This window comes from Falco biarmicus, chromosome 8, assembly GCF_023638135.1.
Source record: "Falco biarmicus isolate bFalBia1 chromosome 8, bFalBia1.pri, whole genome shotgun sequence".
Classification (NCBI taxonomy): Eukaryota; Metazoa; Chordata; class Aves; order Falconiformes; family Falconidae; genus Falco; species Falco biarmicus.
Genome location: NC_079295.1, coordinates 32,319,183 through 32,335,969, shown reverse-complemented (window position 1 = coordinate 32,335,969; position 16,787 = coordinate 32,319,183). Strand labels below are relative to the sequence as shown.

The following is a 16,787-nucleotide window of genomic DNA, read 5'->3' as shown; positions in this document are numbered from 1 at the left end:
GTTTAACATAGCCCTGCAACAGAATTACTAAGCCAAAAACACCACTTAAGCATTTCTGTAGAGAGCTTTGAAAGCATCTGCTGTACAGGGATTTGGGCACCCAATTCCCCTTGAAATTAGAAGTTACTTCAGATTAGGCTTAAAGGGAATTACTTATTTCAATTATCAAGGCCACCTGCAAAACCTTCAGTGTCTATTAAATAAATGGTTTTGTTCCATCAGACTGTGGAAAAATCAAAGTGCTGCTTGAGATTTTAAAGAGTAAATACTGATTTGAAGTTTTAAAAATAAATATTCTTTTTTTCAAAAAATCTGCTATTGCTCCACACTTCCTAATATTTGTCCTCCATAATGTGTCTTAAGCTGAGAACCAAAACAGCAGTAAACCATAGCTGGAGTAGTTAGCCCAAGATCAGGCACATCCATTTGCAGGTCTAAAACCCAACTTTCTTGATTCTCTGTCTTGTGATTATTTTGCATGCGATATCCAAAATACTACAGATACTTTTTTAAATTGACATGCCAAAAATTTACATAAAACATGACTTTTCCTAAAGGACTTTTTTCCGAAGGTTTTTTCCTAGATTTGCTGAGGGAAATGGCATATTACAAGAGTTAGATGCTATTTTTTAAACTTCACCAGGGCTGAGCCATGCAACATAACATTACTATAGTAGGAAGAAACTGTATCCCAGTTGCTGTTACTGAGAAAAGAATGGGCTTTCATGTTTTAGAAGATAACCCTCCTAATTGTAAGCATTGGATTAAAGTGTTTGGAAAGAAATGCCCACTGTATTTTGTATGGCTAATTCACAGCACTAATTCCAGTAAATATTAAGAGATGGCAATTATCACCTGTCATACCAGTGGTATGAAAACCTAACAGGATATCCTGGATTCCCTTATCTGAATAAGACTTGTTGAATCTGCTGTTCTCATATCTAAACCTCATATGTTGAAGGGATGACCCAGCACAGAGTTTGGTTTTGCAAATGAAAGTTTTGCTCAGTTAAAAATAAAGTTACATCAAATAACTTCTTCCCTGTATCTTCAAGTAAATGATCCCAAATTGCATTATTTAGCATTATTTGGTATCTTGCTGATATAAATCTTTTACATCTGCTACTATATGAAATGTTTGATTTCATGTCAAACACATTTTTGGTTAAGTAATGATGTACTCTCTTGCTGACAGTTGTTAATAAGATGTCACCACTGACACTGTCCAGATCAAATCCTCTGGAAGGCTGCACTGTTATCTTCCCAGATCTAATTTCTCATCATTACTGGTACTTGAATGCAAGTCTGAGCAGTGGCATCTCTGGAAAAGTATGTCATAAAAGTAAATATGTCAGACAGGACTCCTTATCATGGTGGGTTGTTGTTGTTTTTTTTCCGGGGGGGGGGGGGGGGGTGGATTCTAAGCATTTTAATTACTATGGAAAAAATGTGAGTCTGTGGCCAAGTGATTAGTATGCAGCTCTGTTATTTACTCTTCAATAAACAATCTTTTGTTGATTAATAAACAGTCAGAGAATCCAAGTGTGCAAGCACCACTTTAAGAAAATGTCGTTAAAACATTAAACTTGGTATGTCCATTTTAGATAATAGATAACTAAATCAGTAATCACTTCAAGTTTTTTGTTGTTTTCCATTCTGTCAACATTATTTGAAGCATGGCACTGATGAATATAAAGAGTTTCAGAGTCTTCATTTCATGTCAGACTGTTTTGTCTTCAGTATAAAACTTGCCACTTTCTAAGGGAAGAACTCAGTTACTGAGAAAGTAACTGATCAGGTCGGAGATGTTCTTTTAATTGCAGAAATAAGAGCACCAAGTAGCAGCTGTGATCTGGTGACTGTGCTGTTGCTGTCCTCTTTGGTCCCTGGGACAGTCTGAGGTGCTTTTGAGGGTCAGCGAGGCTATTCCAACCAGTTCTCAGTCCCATTCATTTCCCAGAAGGTCCATGCTGCTTTACGCTTGGCTGTTGCAAGAAGAACCACGACGTTTTGTGCAGGGGTGCAAGCACTTAGTGTGTTGGAACAATATCAGTTGCATTGGTAGGGAAGCCTCTGACCAAACTTTTTCCAAGAGAAGCTGAAAAATCCCTCCTCTAGTGTATGTAAATAAAATTGCCATGAGCTATTTTTAAGACATGATTTCTCTGCAACTCTGAATAATGAAAAGTGCTGACTTCATTCCTCAAGACTGGGGTCCAAGGGTGAATAACTGTGGCACGAGTCCTAAGAGCCACGTTAGGCTGAAGTAAAAAAGGCAATGTAAGATTTAACTTGATGACTCTGAAGGTTGGTTGCCTCCAGAGATGAAAAGAAAATTCAGTTACTGTTTGTACAAAGACAGCAATGGAGAAACTAATTTGTTGTGTACTTGATTTCTCCTTAATGCCCAGTTCAGCACTGTTTAGCTAATGACGGGTAGGCATTTTGAATCTCTGCAAAATTACTATACAGCTCACACCATACTGACATTTTCTGAGTTAATGTTGGCACAGAACAGTATTTTCCATGTGTTTTTCATACAGTCCATCCTACATATCTGTATGTTGACAGAAGAAGACAGAAATGTTTATTGACTGTCTCACACAGAGAAAAATGAGTACAGTTGTTGCAACGTGGACTTGAACTGAAGAGGTGCCATGCATCGTTAATTCCCAGTTAAGTCATTGACTAGAAATTGCAGATCTAGGCATGTAATAGAAGCATTTACCACAGTTTCTTCTCTATAAAACAAGGAACCTAAATCCCATTGCTTAATTAACGTGCAAAAGCATATAACACTTAGCTTTTCCCACTGAAATAATTTGGAGGTCCTGAATGTCCAAATGACCTGACAGCATTTTCCTACATAATAGACTGGGTAGCAAGCTAGTAACCTAGTTTGGATTCTTGTTCCTACACACTTGGGCACAGCATTTTGGCATCTAATTGTAGATGTTCTTGCAGCACATGAGAAATATGAAAATTAAATCTATATTTAAGAAACTAACATTGCTTTCTTTCTCCCACCAGAGCTTTTAGTGGAATTCACATGACCTGATTTGTTTATAAGCTCTATTTGATACTGGATCTCTTCTGCACTTCTCAGATTTGCTTTAATTCCAGAAATTGCAGAAATTGCTCAAGCACCGTGCTGCTAAACTGATATGAAATTGTTTCTTTCTCCAGTAGAGGTGTTTTCAAATGCTGTTACTTTCAGTGTACTATATTGCATTATTGAAGCTCTGAGTGTGCTAGTATATGCTAGCTCTCTCTTGACTGGGATGCAAGAGTGAGTATTTCCTGGATTTTTATTCTTGAGAAGGAGGAGGCTGGATTTTTTTTCAGTTAGAGGACAATCTCTGCACAATTTAGAAACTAAATATGAGATGCTGCAACAAAATGACAGTTGTTTTTAATGACAAGAAAAAAAATCCAACTATTAAAAAGCTTTGAAACACATGAACTCAAAGAACTGAGTTGTATGGTATTTAGTTTTCTAATTTCTGCTTGTCATCAAATTTAAGCCAGGGTTGCTTTCTATGTTATTGTATTTAGATAATAAACAGTTATTTGGAAACAGTACGAGGAATTTGCTCATGGAGAAACAATGAAGTGAAATTGTTTAAGCTTTCAAACCTTGATGAAGTTTTCAGGCTACTGGTGTTTTGTGACTGTCGCAATTAGCACAGGTTCATGAATGTACAAATAAATTGGTAAGTAATGATGTGTTGTCTTTCTCTACTACAGTTGTAGCCATCATCTTTCTCCTATTTCATCGTGTCTGTGCTAATTAATACCTGTAATAAGTTTTTGTTCCATCAATGAAGTCTGTGACAGAAGCAAGGTTAGAACTGAATAATTCATTGCCTTGACCACAAGGCCAAGTTCTGCACTAGGTCTCAGTCAGTCCATGCTTTCTAGCATAGCAGAGAGTAGAGAAGCTTTACAGTCAACAGTCACCTTTGATTCAGATCCTGATATCTATCCCCAGAAGGGTCTGATGGAGGTTACACTGTAATTCATTTACATGTGGCAGAGAGACACGTCAAAATGTCATGTTCCACATGTCTGAAGCATTCAAGTGAGATAGGGAAGAAGGAGCAGAGACTTGAATCTGGTTTTCCATCTCCTTATATTTTTGTTACCATGATATCTGACACATTACAGACATGACTTCTTTTTTCAATTTCTCTAAATGGAAACTCTGAAAAAAAAATTTAGTTCCTCTCAGATGAAATCTTGAAAAGTTTTGCATGAGGGGAAAATGGTTTCCTATATGACTATAGTGTCATTAGTAAGTCATTAGCCCTTCTCCTATCCTGAACTAAAATAAAGCTATTCCACAAACAGACAGGAGCAGGGAAATGTCTTGCTCTTTATGTTAACAGAGTTAGGTACTGATTGTACTTGTTTACCAGGTCCTGAAATCCATCATTATGGAAGACATGCACGTGATTTTAGGCATGTTCCTCAATAAAGACAATGGGAATTACGGACTGGTTGGAAATGCTATCTTGAGTACTGATGTTTTTTTCAGACCGTAAGTTTTACTTCATGCTTTATGAAAGCAAGTTGTGCAGAGAGCCATTTCAGGGGAGGGCTATGCCTATTTTTAGTAAAATTCCAAAAAAGGGAAACAAAAAGTTAGAGGCTTCTGAACATATCTGCTCTCACTAATTCACCATCAGGGCAAAGAACGGCACAACCAAATGTCCCACAGCTATCAGCCTGTATGGGATCTTTACCTTTTTTAGTTTATGTCCCCCCACCCAGGCACAAGCTCTCTAAGAGGCAAACCTGTCTATAAAGTTATGTAAATACCAGCCCTGTGATGTTTACATTAAGTTGTTTCTGGAAGACAGATTCATTTAAGGAGGGAATATTATGTCCTTTATCTTCCAGGCTGGTTTTCAACTTCAGCCTGTTTCAATGTAAATATCAAAAGAGAGACAAACTGTCTTTTTTTCAAAAAGCAGCAGAGGCAGACTTGAACTAACATTCCCAAGAGGTTTGAATATTTTAATGAAAACAGTTGTTTGACCTCGTAAGCTTTGGGTAATCTTATTAGATTTTTTTCGCTGTCTCCAGAAGCTTTTCAAACAAAAATTGCATTTCAAAAAGATGCATGTGATGAGCTGGTACTCTTAAGGAAGATCTAAGAAGAGTGGAGTGCACACTACTGGCCAAAGAAGTCTACTTTACAGACCCAGAGAGACATCCTTGTACTCATCCCCTTCCACAGTGCTCCTGTCTTTCATGTCAGCTCAGGGCTATTTGTGTCTGCAAAACAGGATATTCAGCTAGACCTTCCAGCAACCCTTTGTAATCTGCATGGTTTGATGAAGTCCAGTGACAGTCTGTGTATCCTCAGTTAAGTGAATGTAATGTCCTGGTGGGTAAAAACTAAAAATTAAACAAAAAGTTTGTATTTATATATAAAAAGAAGTACCCTAGCTGAATGAGGTGATAGGTTTGTGTTCTTTGCTTTCCTGCTATGGAAATCTTCGTTGAGGTGAGAGCCTTTTGAACTGTCTTAAGCACAGTCCTTCGTTATTGCAGGGCCAGGAGGGGCACCATGCATTTATTCCACTTACAGCGTAAATATAATACCTGGTGGTTCATTATACATCCTAGCCTGTATTGAAACATTGTTCTTTAGCAGTGATTAATTGAATGTCACTGACTGTAGTTGTGAATGAACAAATTATGTTATTGGGGGCCCTTCCATGATGAACCAAGAGCGGCTGACAGTAGGCAAAGAAAAGTGGGCAGGTTATCTGAGTATATAAATATCCATTCTGTGCATGTATTATGCAAAGGCAGAGAATGACATTGTCAGCCAAGACAAAAAAAATATATTGAGATATTAAGAGTCAGAGTGAAACATGAGCATTTAGAGTCTGATGACTCCACTAGCACCTTGCTTGTTAAGTAAGGTACAGCAACAGATATACAGTGTAGGCCAAGAGGCAGTAACTAAGTGAAAATCATGCTGGATTAAGGAATTTGCTTTTCCTATTTGTCTGCAGTGATATTTCTGAAAAATAGCAATAGTATCTGAAACCCAAGGTGGCATTTGACAGACGGTGCTTTTTTCTCATCCTTGGTGCCCTTTGTTCATATGGGGCTTAATGGAATGTGGAAGTAAATTAATGTTATTGCTTTAGCTTGTATTAAAAGTTATAGCTCCAAGAGGAGGTAACCAGTTATTTCATTCTCAGTTCAGGAAAGACCCAAGGATCTGACATCAAATACAGCATGTGTGCATACGAAAACGTTTATGTGTTTTTAAATCATATAACTGAGTTCGTTTGCATGGGATTATGCATCTAATGAGTAACTAATAGATTATTTCCATTAATGGGGATGTTTAACAGCAGATGATAGGCCAGACTCTACAGCCCTTCCAGCTGGCACCTGATAAGTAGTTTTATCCATGTAACTGTGACTACAGCCTGAAGTAAAGCCCACACAGAAGACGTGGCAGGACAGATACCTAGCTTGTGCCCTGATGGTCCAGTTATACTAGGTTAAACACCTCATAAGTATTAATCTAAACTTTAACTAGTTGTTGAGCTGTCATTGAAGAAAGGCTTCCTTGGGCGGTATCCAAGTATTCTTTTTTGACCCGGCTGTAAGTACTGTAAGAATATCCTACCTCTCCATTATTGTGTTTCTGGTTTCTACAAAATCACTAAAGACTGAGCATATGAAAGATCAGCAAACTTTGAGAGAAAGTTACTATAAAATGGAAGTGTATAAAAAAGGTGGCAAAAAATTCTTCTATATTCAGTGCATAGTGAAATATTCTCCAGAATGAACTGAATAAACACTGGTGTTGACAGCTGAATCGTTACCTATTTATTAAAGCATTTGGTCTTTTAGCAACTTATAGCGCATCATTTACTATCTCCAGTGACACTAAAACTTAAAATGAATCTTCACGTCTGTCTGTTGCTTGTAACATTAAACTCCCATGGTGGATTCATAGCTCACGACTCCTTATTCATGGGGCATCAGGTGATGTGTTCCCTGGGTATCATACTGCAGCAAAGGGGGGTAAAATAATAGACTCTTTTTATTTGTTTGGTGGATTCGGGGGGATTTTTTTGCTGCTCAGTGTCTTGTGACTTTGAAATAACTTCAGTAAAGAATGAACCAAAAAATTCAAACCTTTTGAGACTGTTATGGCTATAACTAGGCACCTATTTATATTCTGCAAGATATTCAAAAGCACTTAGTAGATACTGCTTCTGTGGGAGGCAATAACATCTTAAAAGCCAGATTATTTCAGTCAAGCTGCCTGCTTGAGCATAAAAGAATAAGAAATGTCCTTTCACAGTAGAGTCCTTCCTCTGCCGAGGATGCTTAGGATAGCAAACAAAAAGAAAGTGCTCTAAAGGGAACAAGCCCCTCCACTTCTGGAATTCAGGGGTTTGAAGGTATCCAGACTGTTAAATTTAATGGCCACCACTAGACCTAACTCCTATGAATCTGTCCTTTTGAACCTGTTTATGTTTCTGTCTTGCAAAACATTACTTGGCTGTGAACAGATTATCCATGCTATATTTAAAAATATTTGTTTTGTTTCTTTGATGCCTGCTGCCTGGTAATTTAATTTGGTGGTCCCTAGTTCTTGTTTTGTGAAAAACAGTTAATAGCTGTTTTCTATCTACCTGTCTTCTCTACTGTCTTTCTGCTTACCATTCATTATTTGTAGAACATTGTCTTCCCAAATTTTATGTGCCCATATTTCAAATTCTGGGCTGTACGTTTTGATGCCATGACTCTTTCCTTTCTGAATACAGCAAAAAGTTGTCCCTGCCTAAGGAGGAGGAGGAGGGGTGATACTAGTATTTACTGCCCATATATTGCTGTTTCCTTGCTAGCTCACAGGTGGTATCAGCAGCAGCATGTGGTGGTAACCCCCCTAGTTTTAACTGAGCTCATTCAGCATTGATTATGCTGGAAATCTGATCAGAATTGACCCCAGTTAAACTGCTATAATGAACAGACAGACTATGAGAGATGTGTGGCAGGTTTATTTGATTCTTTTAGAAGTTCTGGCTTCAACTGTGAATATTCTGAGGATCATTCAATGTTTTTAAAAATATTTTTAATTCTTGAGTTAAATATGCTGAAAGAACATATATTTTCAGGTGCCAACAAAGCATAGCTATGGAAGTAAGCTTTGCAATTAGTCTGGTATCTTCCAAAGCTCACCTTTGAATTTATTATTTTTTTTTAACTAGGTGAAGCAACAGTGAAGAAGAAACCAGCTCCAAAGACTCCTCCAAAAGCAGGTAATTTGTTGCATGTGTAATCCTGTAGGAATAAATAATAAACCAATACAGTTTTAAGGAATGGACACTGCATTTCTACGAACAGCTGTTTGCCTACTAAGTTTATTTACATATGTGATTAAACGCTTGGTAAGCAAAGACCCTTTTTCAAACTTGTTCTTAAGGTTACACCGCACTAAGACTTAAATAATGAGCATCTAAAAAAGTTAATATTGAATAAGCTATAGCAATTATAAAAAAAAAATCCTACCATGTCAGCAGTAGTGTTGTAACTCATGTCCTTTGCTATATCCACAATATACCTTAGCCTCCTGTGAAAGAGATTTTTCTATGTATCACAGAATGCCACCTCTGCATGAGTAGTTACCATGAAGAAGCTGATAGATTCTACTTTTCCTCGTAACTGGCATTATCGTAACCTGATCATGTGTTTGCACTCTCCTAGTCAAAGCTATCCATACTTAAAGTTACTCAGAATGTTCCTCTGTAGAAACCTGCTTTCAGTGTCTGAAAACTTTCTCAGACTTTTAAACTCTTCAAGCTGTTTTCTGTGCCAGATAGGTGCTTCAGCCTAGTTTCCTTCAGATGTTTTCAAAACAAACCCACTTTCCAAACAACAAGGGGGAGGGGGGGGGGGGGCGGGGCAGAGCTATTTTGTTTCAATTACATTGAAAAGAAAAAGAAAGTACTTTTTCACGCCCAGTAGCCCTGTGCTTTGGAGAGGAACATTACGTTAGGTAGCAAGGTCATTCTAATGGTAGGGAATGCTTTTTACCATTTCTGTCTATACGTCCTCAAACCCACTTCTCCCCCAGCCCTCATTCCCTGCCCCAGTTATTTTTTATTGTACTGCTCTTATAAAGCAACAGAACAGGTTTCATCCTGGAATTGTATGCGCTGTGATATTTCTGGCACCTGTCCCTAGCAGCTACCAGGGAGTCTGGCACACTCAGCATCACAACCAAGAGTCAGGAAGTAGCACTATTAGCAAGAGATGTTCTGCTGTCTATTGATACTCAAACAGTGAGAGGGAAGTTTTAGTTTATAAATTTAATTTATAAATTAAATTTAAAAATTTAAAAATTATAACAATAAATAAAATTATAATAAATAAAAATAAAATTTATAAGAATTATAAATTTATACATTTATATAAAATAAAATAATAAAGAATTAAAAAATCAGGAGAAATACCTGATTCAGAAACGGAGGAGTATGAATGGGAATGCAAGATTTAAAAGAAAACTGTAATACACAAACAAAAGGATCTGTTATTGATCGCAGGAAAATTCAGTGTGATGGACAAATTTCCTCCCTTGTCTCTCTATTAGATGTCTCACATGATGTTTCCCTGGCTATGAAGCAAGAATCTTTGTAGGCAGGTGTTGAGTCTTAAATTTTCTGAATGCTGTTGACAATGTTAGGGAGCAGGTTTGCAGATCCCCTCAGGACATGCAAATCAATATGAAGTTAGCTGGAGCCAGTCTTCAAAAATGCAAAGTGCAAAAGAAAAAAGTTTTTCTAACAAACCCAAAACAAAATTTCATAAGCTGTATATTTGGAATTGGTGGTAGATCTTAACACTTTTGGTCTTTTGATTTCTGTACCTTAGTTTTGCATAAGCAAACTCCTGACAGGTAGATTGCTGTTGCTTATCTACAGTAGAATTAACAATGTTCACATAACTTTCATTGCAAGCAACAGACAACTGCTAATGTGGATTTCAAATGGTGTTTTGAAACTGTTGAGCTAAGATACTTAAGTGTTTTGAATTTTAAGAAAAATTCAAAGTATAGTCACCTACAGAGATTATTTATTTGTTTGTTTGTTTGTTTATATTTTCATCAGCTACTCCTCCTCAGATTACTCAGTTCCCAGAAGACAGAAAAGTCCGTGCAGGTGAATCAGTGGAATTGTTTGCCAAGGTGGTAGGAACGGCACCCATAACTTGCACCTGGATGAAATTCCGTAAGCAGGTAAATTGTTTTCTGTTCTGTTTAAACAATCATTGAAAAAGTAAAGCTGGAACGGAACACCAACAACCCATCTTGTCCCTCTCCCTCCCCCAGGAACTGGCAAAGTACATGTCATTCCTGCCAGGTGTTTTCCTCACCTCTGCTGGAAACATTCCAATGATGAAGATTTCACAACCTCCATTAGCAACCTATTGTAGTGCTTAAATACCCATAGTGTTAGAAATTTTTTCGTAATGCCAAACTCAAGTCTTTCTTGCTACAGTTTAAACCCGTTGCTGTCTGTCCCCTCCTATTAAAAACGGTTGTTCCTTTGAGAAAAACTTTAGACCATGTAATTAAAGGATAGGTGATGTGAAAGACGTAGGTGTCTGAAAAATATCTGTCACAGGAAATATCTCTCCTTCAAAAATTACTTCTTCATTATGCTTGGTCTAAAGTTATGTCAGAGGGGCAAAATGCCATATAAGAAGCTTGAGTGAAACATCTAACAACACAAACATCACCACACAAGGCACAACAGTGATTATGCTGCTGTGAGTGCTCTCACCCCCTAGTTTTAAAGTTCCTTCTACTTGAATTTATTTCCTGTAACTCTATTACATGTGTCCTTTAAGGGCAGTTTCTAAAGAGAGTTGCTTTAACAAATAATAAAACCATTTTAAATCAAGTAACCCAAGGTGCGAGTGCAAACTGGAAGATGAACTGCCCTGTTAGGATATAGCAAATGTAAATATGTACTGTAGCTGCTATTCTGTTTATTTCATTCTGAACTTGTTATGCACTCTATAGAACATAAATAAAAACATCTCCTCCTACAAGGAAGTTTAGACTGTAAATCCAGATGTGTCAGCATTTAATTGAAGGAATTCAAAACAATTTGCTAGTGCAAAGGGTATTGCAAAGTCTGTCTTTGCTAACCCCAAATAACCTCTTATTTAGGGGAAAGGGTAGTTTTTTCCTTATCTCTTATATGTTCTTAAAATTCTTTAGTTTCAAGATTGGAGCTTAAAAGTGGCCTACTCATTTCTACAAAAATAGGTCTGAGAAGTTCCAGTGACATTCAGTGTCCTGTTTTGCTGAGCTATTTTGTAACATGTGGGTAAAATATACCCCTCAAAAGTGAGTTTCTGGTTTGTGCAGAATTCTGAGTTCATTGTTCAATACAACAAGTCTATTTACATAGATTTCAAGCCCGTTTTTAAATGCAAAATTTATTTCATGAGAGACCAGCAGCTCATAATACCATCTCAGATCCATAATCTGTGATTCTACACCTTTTTTCTTTGTAAAATGTTATTTTTAATATCTTATACTTTCTTCTTTAGTTACTTACTATAAGACAATCTAAAGGTTTAAAAAAATCATATGTTAAAATGACATAAATTTTTAAATGGTTTATTATCACAGGTGAATGAGGAAAGAAAAAGACTTCAGGAAGGTTCATAAACACTGTAGGAGGACAAGTGAGGGCAGCAGGCTTTGGGGCATGTAGCAGTGCATGTGTTCTATCTCAGTTAAGGAGAAAGCAAGGACAGTCCTGCTCTTAGCCTTGCAATTTCTTATTCTCTGAATATATGAGACAAGATAAGGCAAACTAAATAGCCTTCATTTTTAATGAATTCTGAGAATACGTTGTAAGAGTCACTTATCTAAGAAGGAAGTGGTGGGAGGAAGAAGGGCATTGACATTATGTTGTCTGTTTCATAAGAACAGAGTGTACAGTTTCTGTAACTGCAGTATAGGATTATGAGGTTTTTAAATAATCTGTCATGTCTCCAGCTAATACTAATTAAAATATCTGATTAAATACTGATTAAAGTCTCCTTTGTCATTTATGCTATGATAGCTTTATTTCAATTAAAAACTAGTTCAGAATATGCCTCCAGAAAATAAAAATGCTATAGGAAAGCTAAATCTGCTCTTGTATCTCTCTCTCTGCATAGCTGTAGCATTACATCTCCGTTCCAGTCAACATCATCTTCAATTGTTCAAACCCAAGAAACTGTTTCCCTGGTTTATGTGGAAGTACAGAATAAGGCTGTTTGGGACAAGAGGACAAAAGTCACAGCTATGGATGATTTGCACATTGGCCTTTAAAGGGAAATGGTGTCTGAATTAGGGTGTTTGGAGCTAAACCCTTGTTCTGCTGTGGTCTCTGCGAGATATGTGAGACCAAACAGTTCTTTTGCCAATTACATACACACTTGGCACTTTCAGCCTGTCAAAGAGGAGTTAGAAAGTGAAATTCCTGTTCCTTAGTGGAGTCCCAGAACACCAATGCTCCCTGTTGCTTTTGCAGGACTGGAGCCATTATAATGTTCCACTGCATTTTTAGATGTTTTGTGTTGATTACACTACCAGCTGCACATATTCACTGCTGTAATAGTTATCTGCAGATAATACTCAATATGGTAACCTTGTATTGTAATTTGAGCTCTTTCAGATGTGAAGAAATTTATCCCACAAAATCTTTTTTTTTCTTTTGAATTTGGCAGATTGAAGAAAATGAATATATTAAAATTGAGAATGCTGAAAACAGCAGCAAGCTAACAATATCATCAACAAAGCAGGAACACTGTGGATGTTATACCCTAGTTGTAGAGAACAAACTTGGCAGCAGACAAGCACAAGTCAACCTTACAGTTGTTGGTAAGTCCATAATAATGTTTTAGATATCTAGTCATTCTCTATACATCACTCTACATTTGCTTTATATATGATGGCATGCAAAAAATTAAATAAAGCAATCAGATAAGACAACTGAAATGAAAAACTAGTACTTGAAGAAATGTCTGGACTGGACAGTGAGTAGTAAGAATTATCAGCAAGGTCAGTAACAATATACTGTGTTTTATTTAGAAAAAATCACTAATTACAGATAGAGGAACAAAATAGCTCAGACTAAAAAAATCCACAAGAATAAAACAGCTCATGTCTCCATTTTTTTGTTAGATACCACTTCTTTTTCCCATTAATATTTGCAGCATCCAGATGTTTGCTAGATGCAAATTTTAAAACTGTTAGTTCAAGAAGGATTGAGGTGGTTTCTATTAGACTGTGAATTTGAAAATATCCTGTTGCTTGAAGACTGGAGATTTTATCCTTTTAACTGAAATTACTTTCCTTATCTGCTGGTTTATAGTGACAAAAAGCAGTGAATAAAGGCACTGTTTTGAATATGAAGCCCTTCATTTTGGGGCTTTTACACACGTGTGTTCTAAAGCTTCAAACAGCCTTGCTAGATGACACATTCAGGCCATCAGGTTTGTTGTAGCGGGCTGTGGACAGCTGCAGACAGTTGTATACTGGTAACAGTTGCAGGATGTTTGCTGATAAAACTGCAGCCTAGACAGGTAGCTTGAGTGTGAGACGAAATCTAGAGCTGTGACATCTTGCTCTGAAAGGTCTAATGAACCTGCCCTGGTGTGGATACACAACGAATATTTTCCAGTGAGATCTAGGGAAGTTTTACGAGCAAAGAGGGTGATTTCATTAAAACACTAGTCTTCAGGATGGGAGTGTTTCTAGGCTGTGTTATCTGTGGCCTGCAGAAAGGTTTTGACACAAGGCGGCGGGGAGGGCAGAGCTTGCTCAGGCATTTGGACGAATTCTAGTTCAACCAGTAAGGCTGCATCCAAATCACACCCTCATAACTGCCTTGGCTCTGCTGTCCTAACAGATGTATGGGCTAGTGAGCAAGTAAAGATATGCAGGTATAGGGCCAGAGATGAAAATCTGACACCACTGAAATCAGAGGCAAAATACCATTAGCCCAAGTTGGAGTGGAAATTCATTCCAGCAATCCAGTGAGTAACGTACAAAGTTTAATGAGCAGAATCACACTTTCAAGTAGAATATCCACTGCTAAAGAGTGAATGTCCCTCCATTGCATACTGCTATACATATTGTCAATGGAGGCCTCCTGGTTATTTAAATGAATTTCTTTCATCTGATCTGTGGCTTTCATTGCAGTTAAAAGATAAATGAATGAATGAGTATAGGTATCAAGTAGATTCCAGCAACGTGCCAAAGAATTCAAGATTAGACGAAAACAGAAAAAGTATTTCTGACATGATGCATAGGCAAATTGTATGACCCCTTCCAACAGTGCGTTGTACAGGTCAGAAGTATAGCTAGGTTAAAAAATTAACACTTTGAAAAATTGGTCCTTGAATAATCACCATACACATTGTTCTGGGTACAGCTTTTGGCTCCAAAGCCCCAACACAGCTGATCAGCAGCTAGAAGAATGGTAGGAGATTATTTGCTCTTCACATTTCCCTTTTTTTCACTCTTTCCTAGGCAACTGCTGCAGCCTTTTAACTATAGCAGGTTATTGGGCGCAATGGATGCTTTTTAGCTGAACTGAGGCCAACAGTTCCTATTATCTTGTCACTGTATGAGCCTTGACTCATTGTTATATAAGTCACTGTTTTCTGTCCTTTGGAGTTAATTTGTTTGAAAGTCTTTGAATTCTATAACCTTATAAAGCTACATCTCAGCCTCCTGCTTTGTTCTTCTATAAGAAATGTGCCAGAGAACAGTGGGATTCCCAGAGATGCTTTTGGGACAGTTGGGTGAAGAATCCTTACAATGTGCTGGAGTTTGCCATGTGTTTTGGCTGATGACAAGCTATCTGTTTCCAACTAAAAAGAATAAATTCCCTCTTGTAAAATCGCCAAGCTTTTCAGTGAGACATCTCGCTGATGTCAGCACTGCCAAAGGCACGACAAAGCCTCAAGATTCCTACTTTGCTACATATGCATTTTAAGGCCAGATTCTTCCATCTGGGGTCTCAAAAATGTGGGAAAGGGAGAATAAATGTCTTCCTCCTAGGGAGTGGGTTGGAATCTCACCACTGAGATAAAATCCTTCATGCTATTTGCACCTTTAAAGACGTTAAATGTTCATGAAAGTTGGAAGGTACTTTTCTCCGGAGCCTGCTCCAGTCAAAATAGGGAAGCTTCTCTGAATGTGCGAAATGTGAGACTTCTTAATCTACCAAAGCTCATTCTTAGTCCTAAATTCTTACCTGTCCATTCTCTCTGCTCCACCCAAAGTACAGGGAAGAAACCTGCACTCCCTGCCGTGACCCACATTCATAACAAGCATTTGCGCAGAAAGCCCTGGCGCTCGAGTTCAGCTCTGTTTGCCTCAGCTATTTATAATAAGGTCTAAACTCTGCGTGAGCTGCCGCCCTCAAAGTTTACCAATAAAAGGCATATCTATGCATATGCTGTGTGCTCAAAACACTGCTGACTGACCACAGTCTGCAAGTGAGTCTTGAATGTACTGAGGGAAACTATAAATACAGAGCATCTGCTTTCTGGAGGACTGTGTGTGAGCCAACCTAGAGCTATGTTTCTCAAAGGGCTAGCTAACAGCCTTGTCTGTTCTGAATTTTCTCAAATCAGACATTTGTTAAAATATAAAATATAAAAAAATATATAAAAAAATATAAAAAAATATAAAAAATATAAAAAAAATATGGAAATAAAGAAACATTTCTTGTATTATTACTCCTTACAACCATGTGGATTGCAAAGTCTTCATGCTGGTGGGCAAACTCCTCATGTGAAAGACTCCAATAAGCATTTCCCAAATTAAATTTGGACTGTAACACATGCCAGGGAGCAGGCTGCCCAGAAAAGCTGTGCAGTCTCCATCCTTGGCAGTATTCAAGTTCAGACTGGGTAAGCACCTGAACAATCTGGTCTGGCCTTATAGCTGATCCTGCTTTGAGCAGAAGGTCTAAAGACCTTCCTGAGGATATGGAAGACCATCCTGGATCTTGGTTTTATACTTTCGGTTGTCAAAGAGCTTTCTTTGTCAAAGACAAAAACCAAACCCTTATGACTTAAACTCTAACCAGAAGATAAAAAGGACTGAGCTTATCTGCCAGGATTCAAATCAGAAATGATCCTGCTATGATTTAAACTCTCAGTCCTAGACTGTACACTGTAGCTGGGTATGACTTTTAGAAAATTACTTTTAGGGAAAAAAAAAGCTGCCCTGCATTCCTTTGAATTTGGCTCCTAAAGTCTTTTATTTAACGACTCACAGTCAGACGCAGACTTCAACAGCAAGCTTAACTGAACTGAGCAGGGGTTCTGACATTTAAAGAGTTTGAATAGTATATGATTCAGTGCAGTCTGGGCCACGGAAAAAGATGCTCTTGAAAGAAACCCAACTTTATTCTAAGGACTTTTTTTCATTTGCAATTTTAATGAACATCAAGGAACAAAATGTCCATTACGCTCAGCCTCCAGTGTGAGCTGTTTGCAGTCCACACACCAGATGCACTGATACATAATCAGGTTGGAGGAGACTTGTTAATTGACAGGCACTGCAGTGTGGTGATGAGTAAACTGCACTGAGCCACAAGGACTGAGTCTTGAGCTTCACATTGATTCATTGTATAACTGTCTGTATATGCCCTAATAATAATAATGGGAGACCTGCAATAGAAGCGAGACATCCAAGTTAAGCAATGTCTTTTTTTAAAGGG

At 37.7% G+C, this 16,787-nt stretch overlaps 1 protein-coding gene across 2 annotated transcripts in view; it reads left to right on the top strand.

Moving 5' to 3' along the window:
• Positions 1–16,787, top strand: part of MYLK (myosin light chain kinase) — a 216,420-nt gene that overhangs the window by 159,347 nt on the left and 40,286 nt on the right. For both annotated transcript variants that reach the window (XM_056348444.1, XM_056348446.1), the window contains 3 exons: positions 8,253–8,303; positions 10,152–10,279; positions 12,775–12,928. In XM_056348444.1, the coding sequence (XP_056204419.1) occupies positions 8,253–8,303; positions 10,152–10,279; positions 12,775–12,928 (333 nt within the window). The remainder of the gene's footprint in view (positions 1–8,252; positions 8,304–10,151; positions 10,280–12,774; positions 12,929–16,787) is intronic.